The following is a 22,306-nucleotide window of genomic DNA, read 5'->3' on the forward strand; positions in this document are numbered from 1 at the left end:
GTTAGTAACAAAAATAAAGTGAATGGTACAGTCAAAACACCATCATCTCATACAAGACCAAAAGCAGAGTCATATTTCATTGCTTCTTTCAGATATATTTTAGTTTATTGCTTTATGGTTTTTGAATGCTGAAGTTCATAACTCATGGTGAGGTCAGCTGCATTCTCTTAAGTACACAAATAATCTGTAAAATGTACTTCTTGTTAGGCTATCCATGCCCAAATAGAAAATCATCTTTGACTGCTTTATTTTTAATATAGAACAAACTCTCTTTGAGGGCACACCATGTACATGTACCTCTTCTTACAAGTGATCTGAGCCTAGACTAACTCTGGCAGCTGAAGTCTGCACATGCAAAAAGCTGTGTGTTTTGGGAACAAATGGGACATCACAGCATTCTAGATAATGCAGTCAGAGGTGGTGTTTCTGTTCCCCAAGCATTCCTCTGGTTCCCTATGAATACTATCAAAGAATAACCAGGTGTGCAAAGGGTGTAGGAAAAGAGCTAAACATCTGGCATTTACATTTTTCCCATCACCAGTTTCTGGAACTAACTTCAGCTAATTTCTATTTAGAATTGCTCAGAAGGGAAGCACGAGCCCTAATCTTTGCAAAGAAAAAATATTTACTGTTCAGTCATCCCACCACACTTACTCTTGTTTATGACTCTGGCAGTGACACACACTGCCCTCTTACATTCTTAGTGGATTAGAAACTAAATACATGCATAAAAATACTGTCCCCATCTCCAGGAATCTGCAGTTTAAAAGATGTTATGGCAGGATAAAGCAACAGCCAGAGACAAATTTTTCCATCTCTACTGAAATTTTACTTGTTTAGAAAGTGAAAGCAAATAGAATAAAATAAATGCAATATAAATGACAATGAAAAGGACTTTTCTCCCCTAAATTGTTCTATAGAATTTTTCTTCATAAAGTGCTGAAGCAAAAAATATATCTGTAACCATGGAGATTATACCAGGCAACATGCATAATAATTCAAAATGTGGCATCACACAAATGTTCTTTGTCATGAGTGGATTACTACAAAGAAGTAGGTTTCCCCTGAACAATTTTCAGAAGCAGGGTAGATGTGGTTCATTTCTTAACCCTCTCTTTTGCAAGGGGAAAGTGGAAGTGTCAGCATTGTGGTATGTGCAGGGTAGTTGAATTGCATTCAGTTTGAAGAGACTCAGCTTCCCAGGTTCTGGGCAGTCTTTAATCACAGGTACAATTTGCTGAAAATGTTTCTCTGCAGTGAATTGTCACATCAGAGCAATGAATCCAGCACAATGCCCACATGGCATGAAAGACGTCCATGGAGACACAGTTACAAGAGAAATAGTAAATAGGGCTAATTAATTTTTGGTTGGGTCTTCTTGGGCTTGTTAATTTGTTCTTAGGACCACATACAAATGTCCAGAATCTATATTAAAAACCATTCCTGTTTAATCCTAGAAATACCATGAATTGGCTAATGTAAGTGTTAGCTGTAAAACAGGATTCCTTCACATTTGGCAATATTTTTTTCTCTGTTTATTCTTTCATTGTGTGGATGGTATCAAATAGCAAATAGCTCTCAGTCTGCCAGCTTCTAGTGCAGGATAAATATTGGTGCAGTTCTGATACAATCTAAAAGGGAAAGAATTGCTGTAATCAGGACCTTTCATAATACCTTAATTTCATAATTTCACTTTTCCTCACATGGAGTTAACTAAAACCTGGTGGTTGGCAGTTTGAGTTAGGAAGATAAACTGATGATGATGTAAGAATGATGTAAATCCTGCTGACTTACAAACAACATAGAAAATGTTGTTTCATTGAAAAGAGGAAAAATTCAGAAGATACTTCCTTTTTATGCAATCCTGAAGTACTCAGCTGTTTCTCAGAGCCACAGTACTTTTTTTTTCTGCCTCTGCAACTCCTTCTTTCCAATTCCTGGCATTTTTTCCTGACTCTGAAATTACAGATTTTAGCAAATCTCTTTCAAATTCCTCCTCCATGGTTTTTAGCTTTGGCAATAGGCCATTGTTTCACCTATCGCTTTTTTAAGGATGAAATTTTTTTTGCATTTATTTTAAGTGACAGGCCTTTTTTATGCTCTCCAACTTGAAAATGCAATTTCACCCAGCCATCAGTGGATAGAGCTAGAATGTAATTAATTCTTTCCCTTTCTCTGCTGCAGGAGAACACATAGAAGCCCAGTGTGAAAGCAGGGGTTAACACAGTTACTTAACGTATTACTTCTGTCCCAGAGGAGCTGAGCCCCTCAGAGATCAGTGGTTATCATAATTTCAATTGTTTCCCAAAGGGGGTGTTATCATGAAAAGCATATTTTTCCAGAAGGAATCATTTTACCCAACATATTCACTCTTAAATTTAGTGAGTGGAATTCAAATAGGTCAACACTGAAGCCTAGAAGAATTAAGCAAATTAAAGCAATGAGAAAATGTAAGTTTTCTTTTGTAGCTGGCAAGATAGAACCACACACTTGTGTGATTAATAACATTGAGATGGCCAGAGACAATTTGGATTTGACAACTGATAAAGACTTGGAATAATCACAGAAAATACAGCAATAGCCATTACTTTCTTTTCCTGAGCAGTGAAAACTGCTCTGTGCTGCACACACGTGACAGAACTGCAGCTCAATGATTTAATAAAGTATTCAGCACTCCCGTATGAGCCAAATCAGGGACACTTCCACTCCTTTGCATTCTGACTTCAGACTTAATTTCTGCATGTATTGGTAGAATTTGCACTAAAATATGTGATTTATTTAAGACAGACTTCTTCTCTTACCCCTGCACCCGGCTCTGGTGAGGCCACACCTCAAACCCTGCGTCCCGTTCAGGGAGGGCACTGAGGTGCTGGAGCGAATCCAGAGAAGGGCAGCGAAGCTGGCGGAGGGTCTGGAGCACAGGTGCTGTGAGGAGCGGCTGAGGGAGCTGGGGGGGGGTTTAGCCTGGAGAAAAGGAGGCTCAAGGGGAACTTTCTCGCTCTCTACAGCCTCTGATAGGAGGCTGCAGCCATGTGGGGGTCGGGCTGTTCTCCCAGGCAGCCAGGGCAGCATGAGGAGAACACAGCCTCAAGTGGGCCAGGTGACGTTTGGGTGGGACATCAGGAGGAAATGCTTCACAGAAACGGTGACTGGACATTGGAATGGGCTGCCCAGGGAGGTGCTGAACTCACCATCTCTGGAGGTGTTTAAGGAAGGACTGGACGTGGTACTCAGTGACATGGTCTAACTGACGTAGTGGTGTTTAGTCATTGATTGGACTCGATGATCTCAAAGGTCTTTTCCAACCTAAATGACTGTGACTCTTTTGGGTCACACCGAGCCTGCGGGGCTCGGCACAGAGCTCGGGGGGCACAGACGGAGGCGGCCAAGGTTCGGGCAGCCCCTCACGGCCGCTGCGTTGGCAGCACCGTCCCCTCACACGGCAGGCCCGCCCCTCACGGGCCCCGCCCCAAAGGTGATTGGTTCATGAGCGCCACGTGACCAGCGGGCGGGCGCGCGCTCGCGGGGAGCCGGGCCCGGCGGGAGCGGCGCCGGCGAGGGCGGAAGTGCGCGGCGGGGGCGCGCGGGCGGCGGCGCTGCCCCCTCAATGAGAGCCGGGGCGCGGCGGCAGCGGGAGCAGCGGGGCCGGGGGGCACAGCCGAGACGGGAGCCGGGCTGGAGCCGCCGTGCGGAGCCGGGCCTTAGCCCCCAGGTGAGAGCGGGCAGCGGCCTCGGGATCCCCACACCCTAACCCCGGGCCGGTGGGGGCCTCAGCCGTCCCGGCCCCGCGCCCTCGGTGAAGGCAGGCGGGAGTCGCCGGCTCCTGGCCGCAGCCTGGGGACGCGGCTGAGCTCCCCCGTGTCCGCGCTCTGCGGAGAGGGAAGGAAGGAGGGTGCCACCGGCGGTGCGGGGCAGCCCCTCTCTCCCGGGTGTGTCGGGCGAGGAGCCCCACGGTTCCTGCCCGGGGGTTCCTCGGCCCTGGGAGGGCACCGGCCCTGGGCGAGGGCAGAGCGGGGGCAGCCGGTGACCGTCGGGCCTGCGCGGGAGCCGCAGTGGGAGGCGAGAGGCCCCGCTGGTGGATTCGGCCGCTGCTGCGGCTCCCGGCGGCGCCGGGCTGAGCTGGAGCCGGGGTCCGCCGTGGCTCCTGCCCACAAGTGGGACCTGGGGGAGGGAGAGGCTGAGGAGGAGCTGGCCTTGAGCGTTAGTGCAGGCTGCCCTGCCTGCTCTTGCTGCCGTCGGATAAGCGATAAGGTTTCGTCTGCGGGAGATAAACAGAGGGATGCTGGTGGTCTCAGCTGAGCCAGAAGTTCCTGGCTAGTGTTGTTTTATCTGGGTATGTTCTCTCTCTGCCCGTTTTATCCTCCCCGCAGCCTTACCGGTGTAGATGTTGTAGGAAGGAAGGAAGGGTGGTGCCCGAGTGTGACCTTACCTGCAGAAGGGCAGGGAGGCAGGTGGGACAAAGCAGCCCAGTCGTGTTTCCTGAACAGCTGCTGCAGGCCTAACCCGGGCATTCTGCTGGAGCCCTGTTGAGTCGATTGTGCTCTGAGAGCAGGAGACTTAGTCCTGACTCTGCCTGGGTGTTTTCATGGTGGAAGGGAACAAGGAGACTGCACCTGCACAAGGAGCAGCCTTGCCATTGTCAAAGCTGAAGTCTGCAGTCTGAGTAGTTTTGGGTTTTGCTTTTTTTTAACTGTTCTAACATTACTTCTCTGGTTCCAAGATCCTTGTTTCTCTTCTGCGGGACAGGGAGGCCTGTCCTCATTCTCAGAGGTACATGATTTTCAAGAAAAGCTATCTTTTTTTTCTTAATGTCTTAAACACTCCATGCCCTGACCCTCCACCTCCCATCCCCCAATTAAAGTTGTTAGAGTAGGAACTAACAAATCGGAACCAGACTTGTGGTTCTTGGAAGTGATGTGCTTGAAGGCTGAAAATAATTTTATTATAGAGAATTTAATAGTAACAGCTCAATCTTCCTTGACAATAGCATCTTTGCACTTATTCATGCATAGCAAACTTGCTAGGATAATTTTAACTACTTGGATTTTTGCTTATGATCAGATGATACCAATTTACCATGGTGAAATGTTTTGCATTTCTTTCCTCTATTAAATACCTCATTTAAAAATAAGATAGCCTTCAGACTAGTCCTGTAAACAAGTTTCCTGTGTTTGACTTTTAGTAGTAAATTGTTTATTTTCACTTCTTTTGGAGTAAGCCAACTTGATTCTGTTTTGCATGCTTGAAAGAAAGTGAAACTGACCTATTTTTGCTAGCGTTATGTATATACTGCAGAGGAATTTCTAGTCTAAAGATTTAGGAAGAATGCTTCACAAAAGCTCTTAACTGAAAGCTTAATTTGACCAGACAATATCCTTTCTTGGCCATCCTTTAAAACTCTCAAACTTGTCTCTAATTGTCAGTGCAATGGTACTGGAAATCTCAGTAGAAGAGCAGTTGAGGCATTTTGATCAAATCAAGTCAGTAATGATGGGACACTGCCTGGACCAGTGTGAAGTGTACACTGAAATCCAGGATGGTTTATAGTTTCTGTGATCTAGTGCCTCATTTGGACTCAAGGTTTTTTCAGCTGCTTAATTGATTTTGCACCTACGGTTGTTTGACCAAATGCTGGATAAAATTACTCGGTTCTCTAGGAACTGTTGGGGTCCAAGCTTCACATGGAGCAAAATTGTCCTTTGAATGGAGCAGAAATGGCCACATGAAACAGTGCAACAAGCTCTAGCATCATGGTTTGGGACTCTGGTTCATCGTTTGTTCTTGTCCTGTAAACCTGCTGACTTTCCTTGCAAGTGGATAATTGCACAGTGACTCAATCATTTCCTACTAACTAGATTCAAGCTCCATGTGACTGATTAAATGAATTGCTTTCTATTACACAACGGATTCATGTGAATTAATAGCCTCTCTTAGCAGGGGCACTGAGGGAGCCTGTTTCTCCTGACAGCTGTGCAGGCACTGAGCACCCATGGGAGTGCAAGTGCACACTGGTATCAGTCAGTAGGTGTCTTGTGCCTCTTGCTGTAGCAAGCACTTTGGGATGGCAGTAGTGGTGTCGGGGGTTTGAGTGAAAGGCAGAGGCTGGGGAGGCCACAGAAGTGGAGAAATGTGGGTGCTTGGTGCTTTTGATTCCCTGGGTGCCTGACTTCCAGTAACTTTGCATGGCTCACTTGGGAGATGAGCTGATCCTCATTATCAACCAGGTTATATAGCAACTTATATTCTCAAACTCGTTCTGTGTTGAGTTGGAAATACTCTCCTACTGATAAAAACCTGCAGATTTTGGGTTTTCTCTTTTCATCCACCTTTGAGCCCCATGTCTCTGCTAACTGTTCTGCATCACTGTCAAGCAGTGGTGATAAGATTCCATTGCTTGTTGCCTGCTTTTGCTTGGAGCAGCAAGGTCAACAAACTGTCTTGGTTGTTTCACTCTCCTTGTGGTAATAGTCAATTTTGTGGCTTTTGTTGTATGATACAGTTGATGCTTGCTCCTTGATAAGAGGTTCAGAACATGTATTTTAGAAGTCCTTGCTAATAGCTGCTGTGGAGCAGTCTTTTTGTTAGTAGCTCTTTTAGCTCATTAAACAGAACTAACCAACTTCCTCCATGCCTGCCCCAGAAATATCAAGTTGTCTTGTCATTTAAGCAAGATAAGTCTGCATAACTCATGCTTTATCTCTTCATGTTCTCCCAAATACTGCTTTAATAGTAATATTAGAGGATCTGTTTTGTCTCTTGTGCTTGAGATGTGCAAATGTGTTTTTCAAGACCTGTCAAAATGAAAGTCATGGAGTCTTGTAATGTGAGAATGTTATTTAGGCTGATGTGTAAGTAGCTGCTCGATTCTTTATGGTAACAAAGTGCTTGTTTAGAACTTCAGCTCTGTTCTGTGGAACCTTGAGCCCAAAGCCCTCCTTGCTGAAGCGCTTGACAAAGGAATAATGGTTGATTACACCAATATGAGACTTAATGGAAATGCAGTCCTGACTAGGAAACTTTGCTGGATCACAAGTCCAAGACCAAAAAAATCAGTTCTGGGATTATAAGCATTTGTTAAAGACTTAATCCTGTCAGCCGTTACTTTGTGAATTAGTGCTGCTGTCAGTTGAAGTGATTAGTGTAAAATGTTTTAGGCCAGCAAATAATGCAGCAAAACTTGAGTTTTTAGTATGTTCTTCTTAAATTTGGAATGTGTCAATCTAATTTGAAGGCAAAGCATAGAGCTGGGAAGCTGAGAGCATGCTGAGTTAAGCAGATGCTGTGATTTCTCTGGTTTCTAGCTCTTTCTATATATATTTTTACCTGGAGTGAAAGATTATTTTTCAGAAGAGTACTGGAGACTTAGACTTAGCCCTATTTTGGGCATGGTAGATGGATATATTAAAGAATGTTTCCAGCTTGGATTTAATATTGGTGACTTTTTTTTTCTTTTCCAAGCTGGTGGTTTGAATCACAGGTTTAACAGAGGAAAGAATCCCACTTTATAGACAAGATTGTTATAGAGTACTATATTACAGGTTTATACTTAACATGACAAAGCACTTTAAAATATTATTTGTAGGAATAATCTGCCTGAACCCTGGACTTCATTCTGCAGAACACACATTAAAGCACTAAAGTGGCTTTTTTGTTTTTTTTTTTAGTAGGTGTTTTATAAGGTTAGGGCTACCTTGCTTCAGAGGATGCTTTTGGGTAGCAGTCTAAAGCAGACATTTAAAAAGTGAAGTAGTTTTAGATCAAGTTGCATGCCAGTTGCCTCAGTTTTCCAGAAAAGATGTGATTTTACTAACTGGGGAAGCTGCTCCCTGATTAAAATGAATTAATTATAAAGTATGTAGTAATCTGTGGTACAGCCTTTCCACTAAACTGCTGCTGCAGTAAGAAACTCCTCTCCATGATGGTATTCTTCTGCTATTTAGTGTTCTTGGCTTACTGTGAGATCTCATTTTGGGTAGGTAAGGAATTCTCATTAGTGTACTCACCAAGAAGTCTCACTGACTGACTTTTATGGCAGCTTTCTGCTTTTATCTATCATGTCATAAAACAGAATAGCCAAGAAATTTAAAGAAATGGTGTTTCAAAAGACAGCACCAGTTTCAAGCATGCATTCCAGTCTTTCTTTGCACTTTATCATGTTTTAAAACAATTTAAGAACCAATTTTTTAAACAATTCTGCAGGCGTTGGAAATTTCAAGTTTGTCTTATAAGGCAAACTAAATTCAAAGTAGGCTTTATTGGTTGAATCTGTTCTGAAGTTTTAATGGAAGGAAACTAATTAAAAAAATTATTAGGCAGACCAGTTGGTGGTGATACTGTGCATCTTTATAGTATTAGATAAAGTTTCTAATGAAACGTTAGTCACGATGGATTGGCTTGTGCAAGTTGAAAAATGGGCCTTCCCACAGATAAGATTGTAGCAACTGCAGTGCTGGGCACAGACTTGACTTAAAGTTGCTGAGGCTGAAGGCGCTTGTGGAGACTGCCCAGTCCAGTGCTCCTGCTGACTGCTGCTCATGATCATCTCTAGGCAGAGCTTTGTGCACTCCAGCTTTTCTGATGGGAAACACAACTCTCCTGCCTTGGTCTGTCCTGAAGAGCCTGTAGCCATCCACACAGCAGCACTGTAGCCATGAGAGCTATCCCAGCTCATCCCTGTGGTCCCAGTGAGGTTGTAGCCCCTGCAGCTACACAGAGACCCCAACATGTCCAGCTCGTTCTCTGTGCTGCATGCATTAGTGTATGGCAGCACCCTGCTGTGCTGATTTCCCAGGAAAGGCACGAGGTCTGGGATGAGCTGGCTGTGTATCAGAATAGCAGGTTTTTTTTATTCTGGTTAAGTGCTCTGCAGAGATGAGAAATGTCTCCAGGAGCACACAAGACTAAATGCACAGTTTATATTCTGCACTAGTTCTGTTTGTTCATGTGACCTGTCATTTGCTAGGTCATAAAGGGAAGTGTCCTGAGCTCAATGTGTCCGAATTCTCTGTGTTGAAGTTAAGTGGTTCTGAGTTAATAGTCTGCCACCCAAACCCAGAGTTACCAAGCATGTTACATTGTGCCACTCCTAATTCTACAGCACTCTGGAGGCTGTGTTGAAGAGCACAGATTTGGCTGTAAATGTTTTTATAGTGGTAGGCACAGCACTCTATGAGGGAGAGCAAGGATAGCACTTCTCCCATAAGTAAAGCTCTCTACAGCTTTTTAGTCTTCTTAACTATAGGGCTGCTGAAATTGCATAAGACCCCTGTACTGGTGTCCTAATGCAGTTCCCATTTGAAGACAGAAATACTGCTTTTGGCTTTGATGTAAAGTATATGTATGCAGTAGTCTGAAAAACTGTCTGTTATTGAAAACATTTGCTCCTAGTCCAGTAGAAAGGCAGCTTCTTGCATGTACAGGATACCTTGGTATGCTATTCTCTACCTCACTGGGGAAACTGGAATGAAGAAGTCTATTTAAAGGTGACATAACACAGCAGCTAAATTATGGGTGCTAAATGTCACTGTTGTTGTTTTGTGAGATGTAAAAGCATTGATTGAAAGATGGAAAGGTTCAGTGCTTGACACTTGTGTGATGTTGCCTGATTGAGGGAGCTAAGTGACTCACTGTACTCATCTGTGAACTCTGCAGTGAAGTCAGTGAAGTGCTTAAAATAGTGGAAGTACCTTCACAGGCTCTAGGAAGGTGATCCCTGAGTCCTCCTAGGGAGCTGGGATTCTGTGGTTAAGTGAGCTCAGGATGGGGGTTATTACTTGCCTGTCTGCATCAAGTGTGGTCTCAGCAGTGGCTTGTATTTCCCCAAATGGAGATGTGAGCATGAGATAGCAAGTTCAGTTTGTGAGCAAGCAATTGAATGAGCAGAGACAGTTGCTTCCGTGGGTATTACCTGAATAATGTTTGGACTTGTGACTTATCCCAGACATCCAGTTCACTAGGGAAGCATCATCTACTGAGGTACATCCTTTGGGGGAGCAACAGTAGCAGCTTGTGGTCTGTCTGCAGTGTGTGGTGCCGTGTTTGTGAGACCTGTGTGCTGGGTCTGACAGCCCCGGGGCTGGGTAACAGCAGTGAGAGCTTCTGCACCTCTGCAGCACACTTCTGGGTGAAAATGGGCATTTGTTGGAGTTTGTGAAATCAGTGGTGGTGATGATTTTCTTGTGGAATATATAGCTGAGCTTTTTCACTGAAGCAACTGAACATGTTGTAACCTCATATTGAGGTAAGATTTTGGTTATTTTGAACTCCAGAGTGCCACTTAAGACCCTGATTGTGTGATCTGACGTGTTTGACTTTGCTGTTGAATTTGTTAGGCTCTTGGAGATCCAGTTAAAAATTGGTATGAGATTATTTGAAGCATGTCACCACTGTCTCTTAGTGCTTTGGTGGACTTTGTGTATGCTGTGTATCAAAGATGGACATGTTTCTGCATGGGTGAGCTTTCAAAGGAAGTGTAGTTGAAATACACTTTGCAAGTCAGTGGGAGTGAGACTCTTGAGCAAGTCTGGAGTGTCACTTTTCTGGTATGAGCCAAATTAACTAGTGTGAACAGTGCTGTCATAATTCACCCTGAGTAATTAGGCAACTAGACTGTTACCACCACAGTGACAAACTCTTAGCATAGTAATACTGATTAATGGTATTAACTCAGTCTTTGTGTTTGTAGAATAATTCTGACAGGTTTTCTAGCAAGATCTTGCAGGGTAAGAGCAACATGGTAGATCCCTCTCTGCTGTAGTCTGTCTGCAATGTGTCTTCTGGGTGTTTAATATTAGACTCGGAGGCTCGCTGAAAGAACTTGGGGAGGTCTGGCTAGATATCTCCCTACAGAAGAAGTGGTTTTAGCTGTAAAGGCCCTGCTGTCTCATGACTTTCTCTCCAGGTCACAGTCTTGCTGAAATAAAGAGTATATTCTGTCTGGTGCTACATATGCCCTACTAGCTGCTCTGTACTGAGTAATATGGAAAATAATGTGGAGAGTGGTTTCTTACTTATTTCCCCATAAAGCTCTGTGTAACTATGATGCTTGCATGCTATCTGTGCAACAGTGAGGCAGGTGTTATAACTGTGCTGCCTGCATGCAATGACAATCTCTTGATGCTGTTAAGAGCATTAGCTGTATAGCATGACACTGCAACTTTATTTACTTATATATATATATGTATGTGATTTTTTCAGGGGGGTGGGGGAGTGTGTGCTCCAGTGCCTTAAAAGCACCCTTGGAGGGAAGTTCTTTTTCTTCTCTGAGCTACTGCTCACAAACAAGTTACTTGGCTGTTTTTCTTTCACTCTGATGGAATTCTAAAAATAAACAGTCAATCAAAACCAAGCAAACAACAACAACAACAAAAAAATCCCCCCAAAAAAACCCTGAACAAACAAATTCAGATATTTAAGTTCCTTAGGAACAGGGATATATGTTTGCTTATGTTTAACTTCAGCCTAAGATCTGAGTTTTAAAGGGTTGCTTTAAAGTGCTGCTTTTCTGAGCAATGGATCAGACTGGTACTTTCCCGTGACTAAATCTTTGAAGGTTGCAACCTTGCTACAGACTTGGACAGGATTTAGTTCCAGTTTTTCTTAGACATCAAGATTATTCTTAGCAAGGTTATTGGCTTGAGATTACTGCTGATGTGTAAGGTAATATCTTTCTATTTGTAATGAGTAATCTAGAATGGTCCTGTACTGAATGATATGAGAGGGCATATATTTAAGAATTTAATCCGGTAAGTAAATGTAAGTTAAATGCTGTTAGATCTGCTTTCCAAGCTGCATGGATGCATCTCTGAAAACTTGTAAGAGTTAAGCTGTGCTTGGCAGGGATGGAGGGGATTGTGGGGAATGTGAGTATATACAGGTATTGTGTACTTAAAATGGATCACTGTTATGGTGGTCCAGATCTAAACAGAGCCTTGGAAGATGGAATTATCCAAGTCTAGCCATAACCTGCTGGAAAGAGCAGCCTGATAGACTTTGTAGGTTGCAAGGACAATGATCAGTTAAAGAAGCAGTGCACTTGGGTATCTCTTGTTCTTCCTGTTGTACATATTAACTGTAGGTGCCAAAAAATATTTTGTATACTAAGTCTACTCTTCTCAAAATCACTTGATCTTATTAAACTTTTTTAGTCTAAGTGAAGAGCTGGAGATGGCTTTGCATGCAAATGTGTGGAACAGTGAAAAGTATGGAGACCAGGGTCACTAGTAGGGATTCTTAATTGGCTGGTATCCAGTGGCTGGATGCCTGATGCTATTGATACTGTTAGAATATTTTAGTGTGATATCTGTGTCCTCTTCATGCATGCAGAGAGGGCTCCTGATCACAGCTGTATTAAAAATACTGGTTTTATTCTCCCTGTGATGTTTTCCAGATGAGCAAGTCTTAGGGACTCTCCTGCAGTACAAGTTCATCTCACAGTCTGCAATCTTTCTTATTATTGAAGCTAATACTCCAGTCTGATTCTTTTGATGAAAAACAATTCTGAATTGAAATGGTTCTTCAATATGTGCCTGTCATTTCCCCAGCCTTGTAGGAGATGGAGAACAATAATGACCTGGCTTCAGCGTCTGGTTTAACCTTTAACTGCTGTAAGAAAGTGAACTTGCTTGTCCTGGTCTTGCTTCATTTGTCTGTTAGCAGTATATATGTAGCTCCTGCCAGAGCATATTTGTGATAGCCAGTATCTGTAAGTGTACACACAGTTCTGGGGGATTTAGGCAGGATTAGTAACTAATAATAATTGTCTGAAACTGGTGTAATGTAACTTTCAATGTATCAAGTAAATGTATTTATTCTGAGTTTTTTTTCTGTAAGATTTAGGGATATAGTTGTTGCCACTTTGAACAAGAATCTAGCCTATATAAAGAGGTTAGATCCCTTCATGTGTACAGAGCAAAGTAGCTCCTTGCTTTAAATTCTTACTTTTCATCCTGATATTATAAAGTATTAAGTTTTCAAAATCTGTTTTGAGTTTCCTTTCCTTATTGTGGCAACTGCAAGTCTACTAGTAGATCTTGGGGAGAGAAAATGCCTGATTGCCAAAAGCAAATCTGAGGTTTGGGTTTCACTCCAGTGCTCAGCCTGGCCCCTGCAGCAGGGGGGTGGCTGCCCCTGGTCTGAGGAGTGAATTGTGATCAGGGCCAGGGCACTGCCCTGTTTCTGCAGCTATGTAAGCAACTGCTTGGCTGCTAAACCTTCTTTGGCCTTAGCTGTGCAAACTCCCTTCACATCAGCACTGAGGCATTGTGGCCTTGCAGATGTGAGTGGCAGGCCCAGTGGGCTGTGCTGAATGGCTCTGCTGCAGGAGGAGATGGGCTGGAACAGCCCAGGGCAAGAAAGAGGGGACTGAGGGACGGGGGATGGTGATGGCAGCATTGGGTGATACAAATGGGGACTGCAAAACTACCCCAGTGTGCTCTGGGAGTCATCTCAAGCTGAATGAATTCTTTGATTCAGTTAAACATGGCTCAGAAAAATCTATAAACACAACTGAGAAGGTAGAAACATCCAGCGTTACGTGGGGGAAGGATATGAGGATATCCCAAGCAGAAATTTCTACCAAACACATCATGATCTCAGTTTAGCTTGGAAACCATTAACTGAATATATGCCAAAAGGTAAGATATTAGCACAGCAAAAGAGGACAGACTAGCATTTATAATTTTTCAACCTGCATATCCTAAAATTTTCTGTGACATATTAAATATGCCTGAATCTCAAATGGTTTTTTTTGGTTGAATTACCGGTTGGAGCATTTACAGTCCATTGAAATCTAATGGAATTTCAGTACTTCAATATTTTCTGGGTAACCTCAGAATGGCTGAGGAGCTCTTACAGTTCATAGCTCAGTGAGATTGTTAATTAGTTTTGTGATCCAGGGAATTTCTATGACTGCATTCTTACGGGCATATCACAGAAACAAACACTTCAAAGCCTCCAATTCATATTCTGATAAATGAGGATCACTAAAATGCCATTGCAAAATCTTGCTCTTTCTGTGCTGCCTTTTGATGACATCATATTTAAGTCTTTATAATAGGTTGAATACCCAGATTTTCCTTTAAAAGTAGGTATCGGAAGGGTTTAACAAAGCTCTTCTGTCAAGCTATTGGGCTAAGGGTTTCTAGAATCCTGTTTAAAAATCCAAAGAATGGCTGCTTTCAGTGGCAGGATAGCAATGAAAAGAAATGTCCAAAGATATCAGCTGCACAGCAAGAGAACAAGGGCTGATCTCAGCAATTTTGAGCTTAGAGCTTTATTTCAGTTTTAAATCTCAAACTGAATGGAAGAGCTAGCAGCAATTCCAATTAAAGCCTTTGGAGGGTCTCAGATTCTTTTATTACAGCAGCAGAATATTTATTGGAAACCAGGTAGACTTAGTGAAGCTTCTCTTTTTTTTTTTTTTTAATGTACTTGGATGAACTGTAGCAAAGTTTCTTGTGAAGTGACAAGAGTGTTTTTCTTTAAGTGTTCTGCAGCTGTGGTCATCTTAATGCATGTGAAATAAACAGGGATGTGAAAGTGTGGTCTGATTTGAAATACATGTAGTTATTCAGTCATAGTCTTTGAATCTTGGTATTAGGTAAAGCAGTCCTGTTTGTAAACTGTGTTCTGAGCAGTTTTACTGTTTAGGTTGAGAGGGTGGAGGAAAAGCAGTTTACTCAGGTGTTGATAAACAATTGCCTTGAAGTGCTCAGTTTCAAGAATGGCAAAACATTGTTCAGGAGGCTTTAGTTAACCTGCAGGAATTGTAATTAAACAGATAAGGGAAGGCTGAAGTAGCTGGTGAGTGTAGGGTTAGATATCTTCCATTGAAGGTGGCATGGTTTGATTAGTCCTGTGGCCAAGTAGAGATCTTCAGAAGTCTAAATCAAAACAGCTGATTAGTAACTCCTGTGGTTTGAATTGTAGATTCTGTGCTTCATGTGGGCAGCCTGTGGCTGGTGTAACCTTCCTTCCTTGATCTGAAGAGCATCTTCCACCAGCCTCACAAAGCTCCTATTGTGCATAGGGCTGTGTGTTACCTATTATAGAATAAATGCAGCGTCATCAAGTCAGTGGGTTAGTCCTTATCTTTGAAAATAAATGAAACAGGTAATTACTTCTATTTTCTTGAAGAAGAAAGACTGCTAGAAAAAGTTTATTCTTTGTTTGTAAAGTTTATGCCTTGCTAGACATGGCATCTGTCTAGCAGTTTATTTTAAAGCAGGGTGAATGGTAACCAGAAGGAACCACCTTCCCTACCTCACTCCCCCAAATAAACTTTCAGAAGGTTTGGGGCGTGGTAGGTATTCTGGTTGTTTGTTTATTGTTTTGTTTTTTGGGTTTTTTAACAGCTTATGACACTTAGCATATGAAGTTCAACATGGTGTCATTAAACCCGAGGGTAAAGTGACAGATGGAAATTTAATAGATTGACTGACTGCCCAATGGATTGCTTCTTGTCCTCTCAGAGGAGGGTGAATCTTGCTGGAAAGTAAACTGTGCCCAAACAACAAGTAAAGAGCAGTAGGGGAGAGGAGGCATCTTAGCCCAGCATTAGGTGTCTTGTCTGGACACCTACTCAGTGTGCTCTTCAGCATATGCAGTAAGACCCTTTGCCTTAAATCTGTGCTCCTTAAACTGAAGGGATTTGAGTAATGTTTTAAAGCAACTGCAGTTGTCACAGGTTCTTCTAGACACTGCTCCTTTTTTTGAGAAGTAGTTGGATTTCCCAAGATTTGTTTTTCTGTGAACAGATGAGTTAATGTCAGTGTCTTGACTGCCTCCGGGATACCTAATGTACAGAATAGGAAGAAAATTCATCCTTGCATGCTCTGAGATAACAGACGAGAGAGCTTCCACTTGTGTTAATAGATTTTGGGGTTTTTTTACTTTTTTTAACCTCAAGGAACTGTTAGATGTGAGCTTTGAACCATGTTGTGTAAACTGTTTCTTGGGCTGCAGAAGTGGAGATAAAAATAAACAAACAGTTGGCTACAATGCCTTCTCTTGTTGTTTCATTAGAATATTCCCATTATAGTCTCACCATGCCCCTTTCTGAAGCAGTGATGTGCTGTCAGCCTGTTGTGTGAGCACTGCTACTTCTGCACTGATACTGACTGTGTTAATCCTGTGTCACACTGCTTGAGCCTCGCCTTGTCCTCTGTTCTTGTCTCCTCACTGCCTGTTCTGGAGCATGGCTCCCTCTGATGCCACCAGAGAGGAGCTGCTTTGTGTGCAGCTTCTGGGACTCACTGTGTGCATCCTGCACAGGGTCTGTGTTGTGGGCATTCTGCTGCACTCACAGGGTCCCTGTAGTCCTGATCCTCTGAAATATTTGAGTGGCACTTGGAACAGCTCTGCAGGGAAGATCAAGTGCCTTGGCCATGAAGAGCTTTAGATGCAGTCAAACTAAATTTTTATGCTATTGGGTGGATTTTGTTTAATATTACGCTATTACCTGATTCATAATCAAAGTGTAAGGCTGACCTTGCAGTTTCTACAAGCCATTGTTGGGGTGGAGCAGAGAAGGAAGGATTGAAATATTCTCTCCACTTGCCTTTATGATGAACACAAGCTTGTTGGTATTTTTCCTAAAATACAACTATTCATTTACCATGACCATGTAAAGATGTGGTATTTGTACTGACAGAAAGAAAAGTCTTCTCTTGGCTACTAGTAAATTATGCCTTTATTGCTGTTGCATAGCACAGTGGACTTAGTGCTGCTGCCTATTACATATTCCTGTTTGTGATACCAGAAAAATGTCTAATTTGAAAACTTTATATTAGATAATACCACAGTTACCACAATGTTAGGGTGTCTGATGGAAGAATACTCACAGGTTAAAACCAGTCACAACTATATGAAAATTAGCTAAGGGTCACACTCCAGAAAGCAGCTTATCTACTACTGTGAAAGCCAGACTACTCTTGAGCTAGGACAAAACAGCATTCTCTACAAGTTAAGGGCAGGCTGTGTTGTTTCTAGAACACTTAAAAGTCCCTGAACTATCTCATTGTGTGACCAATCTGTAGCTCTTGTTTCTTGGGTGTTTATGTCCAAGCAAGCTGAATTCTGATTTACCATCTGTAGACCATGTGGACAACAGGCAAAGCAACTACTTCTGGAGTTTGGGTGCTGCCTGTTGTGTTTTTACACATTCCCTTGGCAGGGAAATGTTCTCTTCCTCTCCTGCCTGTCTGGTGACTAAGAGTTAAAAATCAGTCTCTGTGGCAATGGCTGAATTCACTGTCCCCAACAAATATATGCTTGTGCTGTACAGGGAGAACCTGTGCAGAAATAGGAATTGCCACGCCCCATTTCTGTACTAAGGAGTGTCCTGGATGAGGGAGCTGATGTGTAACATAATAGAGAAGATTACCAGAGGAAAATATCTGTCTTCACTTACCAGTGTTTTTCCCAGAATGAGCACTTAAAGATGATTAATTTGCATTGCTGTACTAAATGTATGTAGCAAACAGGTGTGAGTAAAAAACTCTGCATGGAAAAGTACTGCTGCTCAGATGTTTGAAAATGCTGTCCTGAGGGCACTTCTTGATTGTTGGCATGTTTGTTCTTGTATGCATGAGTCAATGAGAACGTAGTTTGATTTGTTGCTTTTCAGAACATCAAGTCATGACAAGGGGAAAAAAATAGTTACTGTCAGTGTACTCTAAGGGCAGTTGTGCAGACTGGTCATGGAATTGTCAGTCTCAGAACACAGGGCACATAAACTGGATTGCTTGGAGCAAACTGCTTTCAGGGAGAGGTTTGGACTGGACAGTATCCAAAGGTTCCCTTTCCAAGCTAAATAATCCTATGGCATGTTTGTAGGCTGATGATCCCTTAGTCTCTTGTTAATTTTCTGTAGGCCAGCTTGTTGTCCTGAAGCTTTTTCCAAATACTACTGAGTAACTTCTACTGTTGGCCTTGTGTTTCCATACAGTAGCACTTGCTGCTGTGGCAGTGTTTTTCTAGAGTAATTGTGTCCAGGTAAATTTGAGACTCCTGGAAGGTCCATTGCTTCTGGATTAAAGTGTCAGGGCTGGTACAGCCACTTCCTGTAGCCGTGTTTTCTGCATGGTCTGCTGGTCTCCTTACAGCTCTCTGCTGGGATATGAACAGCTGGGGTTCTTTGTGGTGCTCCAAGGACACAAGAATCTCTATCCTGCCATCTACCATATACACATCATGTGTCTGAAATAGTAATATTTGAGATTAATATTCTGTGTGGAAATACTGACTGGTGACATATCTTTGTTTCACTTATTTCTGCTTTTGTGTTCAGTGTGCTGTCCTTAGAGATGCTGTTCTGTGCTAATCAGCGTGGCAGCTGCTGCTTGTGCTTCTGGTACAACTACTGTGTCCAACTACTCTTAAAAAACCCAACCAACCAAAAAAAGAGGCAGTATTATTTTTAAGGAGCCTCCAGTTATTTCATTACTAGGCTCACATAACACACAAACAGAGGCTTGTTGGCTAGGGCTTGTTTATTGAAGCTTACTCCTTTATGGCTTAGCAACATCAGGCGGAGAATAAGAACTGAGATTTTTTTTGCAGTAAAGCAGGATTTTTCTTCTAAGCAAATTAGATTTGCAGCATCAAAAGGCAGGAAGAGTGTGAAATAAATGGTAATGCCATGTCACGAGACTTTCTGCTAGAAGCTCTTGCAACTTGTTCCTGCCCGTTTACTGTGTATCTCTGCTGTTTTCTTAGCCTACATAGGGAGAAGATCAAAAGCCAGATTTCTGCCTATGAGCAGATCTAAGGTGGCTGTATCAACATTAAAGAAATATTTTAGAAAGGTGTAATGCCTTATAACAAGAACAATAAAAACCACTTAATTTTATATCTTTTGAGAAAGACTGGGTTTTTCTTTAGAATCTGCTCTAGGCACTAGTCTTGTAGGCTGGGTTTACAAGTTAAGAGTAGCTTGTTAAAAACCTTTGACACTTTTATTCATCATAGTGTTGTCACAAACAGAAGGCATTTCTTTTAATACCTTGTCCTACTCATACTTTAGGCATGGTTTGCATGCCAGTGCCTTGGAGTGGCCCATTCCTTAGGCTTGCAGGGCAGGGTTTTAATCTGGTCTTTCAGCACTTGTGAGACACTTCACCTGCATGCTACCCTGATGTCACCAATGTCATGGAAGGGTGACTGTGCTGCTTCTCTCTGCAGATCTGATTGGTTGCCTGGCACTTCGTCTGTGGCAAGCAGGACAATGGCTGCCAGCAAGAGCAAGAACCAGAGTTCCTTGGCCCTCCATAAAGTAATTATGGTTGGCAGTGGAGGTGTGGGTAAATCTGCCCTCACACTTCAGTTTATGTATGATGAGGTAAGTAACTTTGGTTCAGCTTCTCTAAAGCACAGATTCATTGGGCTTGCTAAGCTTTTTTCTGTGGGACAGGGGAACTAAATGGGATGAGCAAAAGACCTGATGACCCAACTGGCAGGAGCAGGATGTAGAAAGCTGGGAGATGTGTCCTCTAGGAACATCTCTGGCTAAAGGTGACAAAATTAATGCTTATTTGTGAAAGAACTGTCTTCAGAAGTTCTGCATAATGTATGGGTGCTTGTGTACAGAAGCTATTACTACTTGGAGTTGAACTTTAATTTTGTAATTTAGGTCAGTTAAGGCTGAAGTCAAAGTAAACATTCTAGCTCATTCTGAGCCAGGTGATGAAGTAGGCATGTTCATAGCATGAATTCTTCCATACTGGTTTACAGGAAGCTAGATTAGGCAGCCCACATTAGTATGTGAAGGAATATATGATCCTATAGGTCAAAAGTTAGTGTTTTCTATAGGTTGTCCACACATGCTATAGTAGTGTAAATATCTGAACATGATGTAGTCATTAATGAAAGCCAGCCAGCTTACTTGGGCTGAATTGTTGTGTTCTGAGACTGAGAGGCTCTTTACCTCTACTTCTCTGCTGGATGTGTGCAGCTGAACTAAGTTGAATTGGCAGTGGCTTTGTGGATTTGATCAATTCTGAATGGACTAAAGTATGTGCCGGTGTAATTATGGAACGGGCTTTCATGTTCAGCAGCTGAATGCTCTCATCTACACCTGTTAAAATATCTGTTCCTGAAGTACATTCAAATGCATTTTCTTAAAGTGGGAGATCTAGATAATGCCAGCACGTTGCTTAACTTATACTGCAACTCCGTTCTTAAATTGTACTGAAATTGCTGAGTGTTCTGTGTAGCAAAACTTGACTAGGCAAATTGGCTCTTTGATGTATTAAGGGCTTAAATAATTTGCTTTTAATAGCAATACTTAAAAAAAAAGTGGTGGAACTTAGTGGCTGACTGAATTATGAGAAGGTTTTGGGGAATTTAAATGTCACGGAAGTGAAAGAAGGAAGATAGACAAATACTGAGACTGTATGACAGTAATTCTAAACACTGATCCCTTTCTTGTCAGTTTGTAGAAGACTATGAACCTACCAAGGCTGACAGCTACAGAAAGAAAGTAGTTCTGGATGGTGAAGAAGTTCAGATAGACATTCTGGACACAGCAGGACAGGAGGATTATGCAGCTATCAGAGATAACTATTTCCGCAGTGGGGAAGGCTTTCTTCTTGTCTTCTCAATAACAGAGCACGAATCCTTCACAGCAACAGCAGAGTTTCGGTGAGTAGCTTCTCTCCTAGGCAGGGGAAGTTACCCAGTTCCTGTGTTGCTCTGACAACCCTGCCTAAAAGCTAGAGCTCTTTATTCTTTGTCTGTTACCATTTGATCAATAAAAGTGACACCTGACCATTTTGCTCTCAGTAGCTGGTAACCTAAACCACAGTATTCAGCCTCTGGCTTTAGTCATCTTCATGCCTGCAACTTACAAGTACACTATGCCAGCAGCAACTTCAGGCAAGTAACAGATTCTTGGACTCCTAAAACAGGCATATTCCAGCCAATTTTCAGTCTTCATGGATGTGAAGTTTAATTATCTTAGAGCAGTACTTCTGGAATTAAGTCTGTCTTTTGGCTAGGTTTCAGACACAGTATTGCTTACTGCTAGAAGCAGGTGCTCTAAGGAAGGGAAGGATTAGCCTCCACTCTCAGGTATGGATTGGTGCCAAGCAAGGGTTGGCAGCCAAGCATTGCTATTGTAGGCAGACGTATTCCTAGAAAGACACAGGGTAGTAGTAAGCACTTCCATTTTTCTTCTTGGGATTAGCAGTTCTGATGTAAAAATTGGCACCAGATTGACCACAGAAACTGCTTGGGTAGTGTGGGGGGTAAATAGAAAAGGATTTAAACCACTTCTCTGGTTTTAGAATCCATGTAGCCACATTCTTCAGGGCAAATGTTCTAACTCTTTTTGATGATACCTGTTGCCTCAGTAGAAGGTAAACCAGAGATTGCCTGGAATAGCTATGCAACTTGAAGGAAAACTTCCCAAAGCCTAGGGAAAGTTTAGGAGTTCTTTATGCTTGTCAGAATAAAAGCTCTTTATCAGTCTGCCTTATGTTCCCTAACAAGGTTAACAGATACTAACTGGTAATGGAAGTGCTGTAGCTGAGGACACTTATTTCTAGGTTTTTCTTAAAGCTAAGGCAAACTCCCCTTGCACCCCAGAACTTAACATCTCATACTCTTTCAACAGTACTGGGTGACCACAAAATCTTTCATGAGATACAAAAATACTGGTCCTTCCTCACATAATAGTTCTGTGACTTTGTTCTGCTTCAGAAGGCTGACAGGCATGGGACACACAAGCAGAGCTCAGTTTGCTCTAACTGGAGCTCTGACAGGAGCCAGCAGTTCAACTGTTACAGGACTGCAAAACTGAGTACTAGGACTCTTCCTAATGTAAGATAGAGGAAAAGATCAGGTGGCACTCAAAGAACACAAAGAAAATGAGACAAGTGGAAGCAATTGGGTTTGGCTTATGTGCCTAAGTGAAATATAATGTCAAACCCAAAGTTTAAGGCTTTGAATGAGAGTAGGAGTATTTATCTTGGCAGTTTGGTTTTTTTGTCAGACTTCTTTAACTAGGTTAACAGTGTATTGGTTCAAGATTCCAGCACAGCAAACAGTGAAAAAGCAATGCTAGCCCTGAAGATGGGCAAGAAGGGCCTAAGAGCTTTGTGATGCAGAATCTCCTACTTTTCAATGGTTCAGAAGTAAAACAAATAGTGAAATTCAATAAATGGAATATTTAGGCTCACATGCAAGAACCAGCTCCTTGGTCCAGGAAGGAGTGGGGAATGGGTGGTATGAGTCACCAGCATCCCAGGCCAAACTGCAGAGTGGTATTATTTACTGCAGATCAAAAGGCTCCAGAATCCTAACGCTG

The 22,306-nt window shown here is 42.5% G+C and overlaps 1 protein-coding gene across 2 annotated transcripts in view; it reads left to right on the forward strand.

Moving 5' to 3' along the window:
• The window catches only part of RALB (RAS like proto-oncogene B), a 47,394-nt gene that overhangs the window by 17,296 nt on the left and 7,792 nt on the right, over window positions 1–22,306 (forward strand). The window contains exons 1-3 of one of the 2 annotated variants that reach the window (XM_059475453.1): window positions 3,560–3,712; window positions 19,183–19,339; window positions 20,432–20,640. In XM_059475453.1, coding sequence (XP_059331436.1) covers window positions 19,226–19,339; window positions 20,432–20,640 — 323 coding nt within the window. In that variant the 5' untranslated portion in view covers window positions 3,560–3,712; window positions 19,183–19,225. Of the gene's footprint in view, window positions 1–3,559; window positions 3,713–19,182; window positions 19,340–20,431; window positions 20,641–22,306 lie in introns of those variants that run through there. The other variant, XM_059475454.1, reaches the window with a different exon arrangement.

This window comes from Ammospiza nelsoni, chromosome 7, assembly GCF_027579445.1.
Source record: "Ammospiza nelsoni isolate bAmmNel1 chromosome 7, bAmmNel1.pri, whole genome shotgun sequence".
Lineage (NCBI taxonomy): Eukaryota > Metazoa > Chordata > Aves > Passeriformes > Passerellidae > Ammospiza > Ammospiza nelsoni.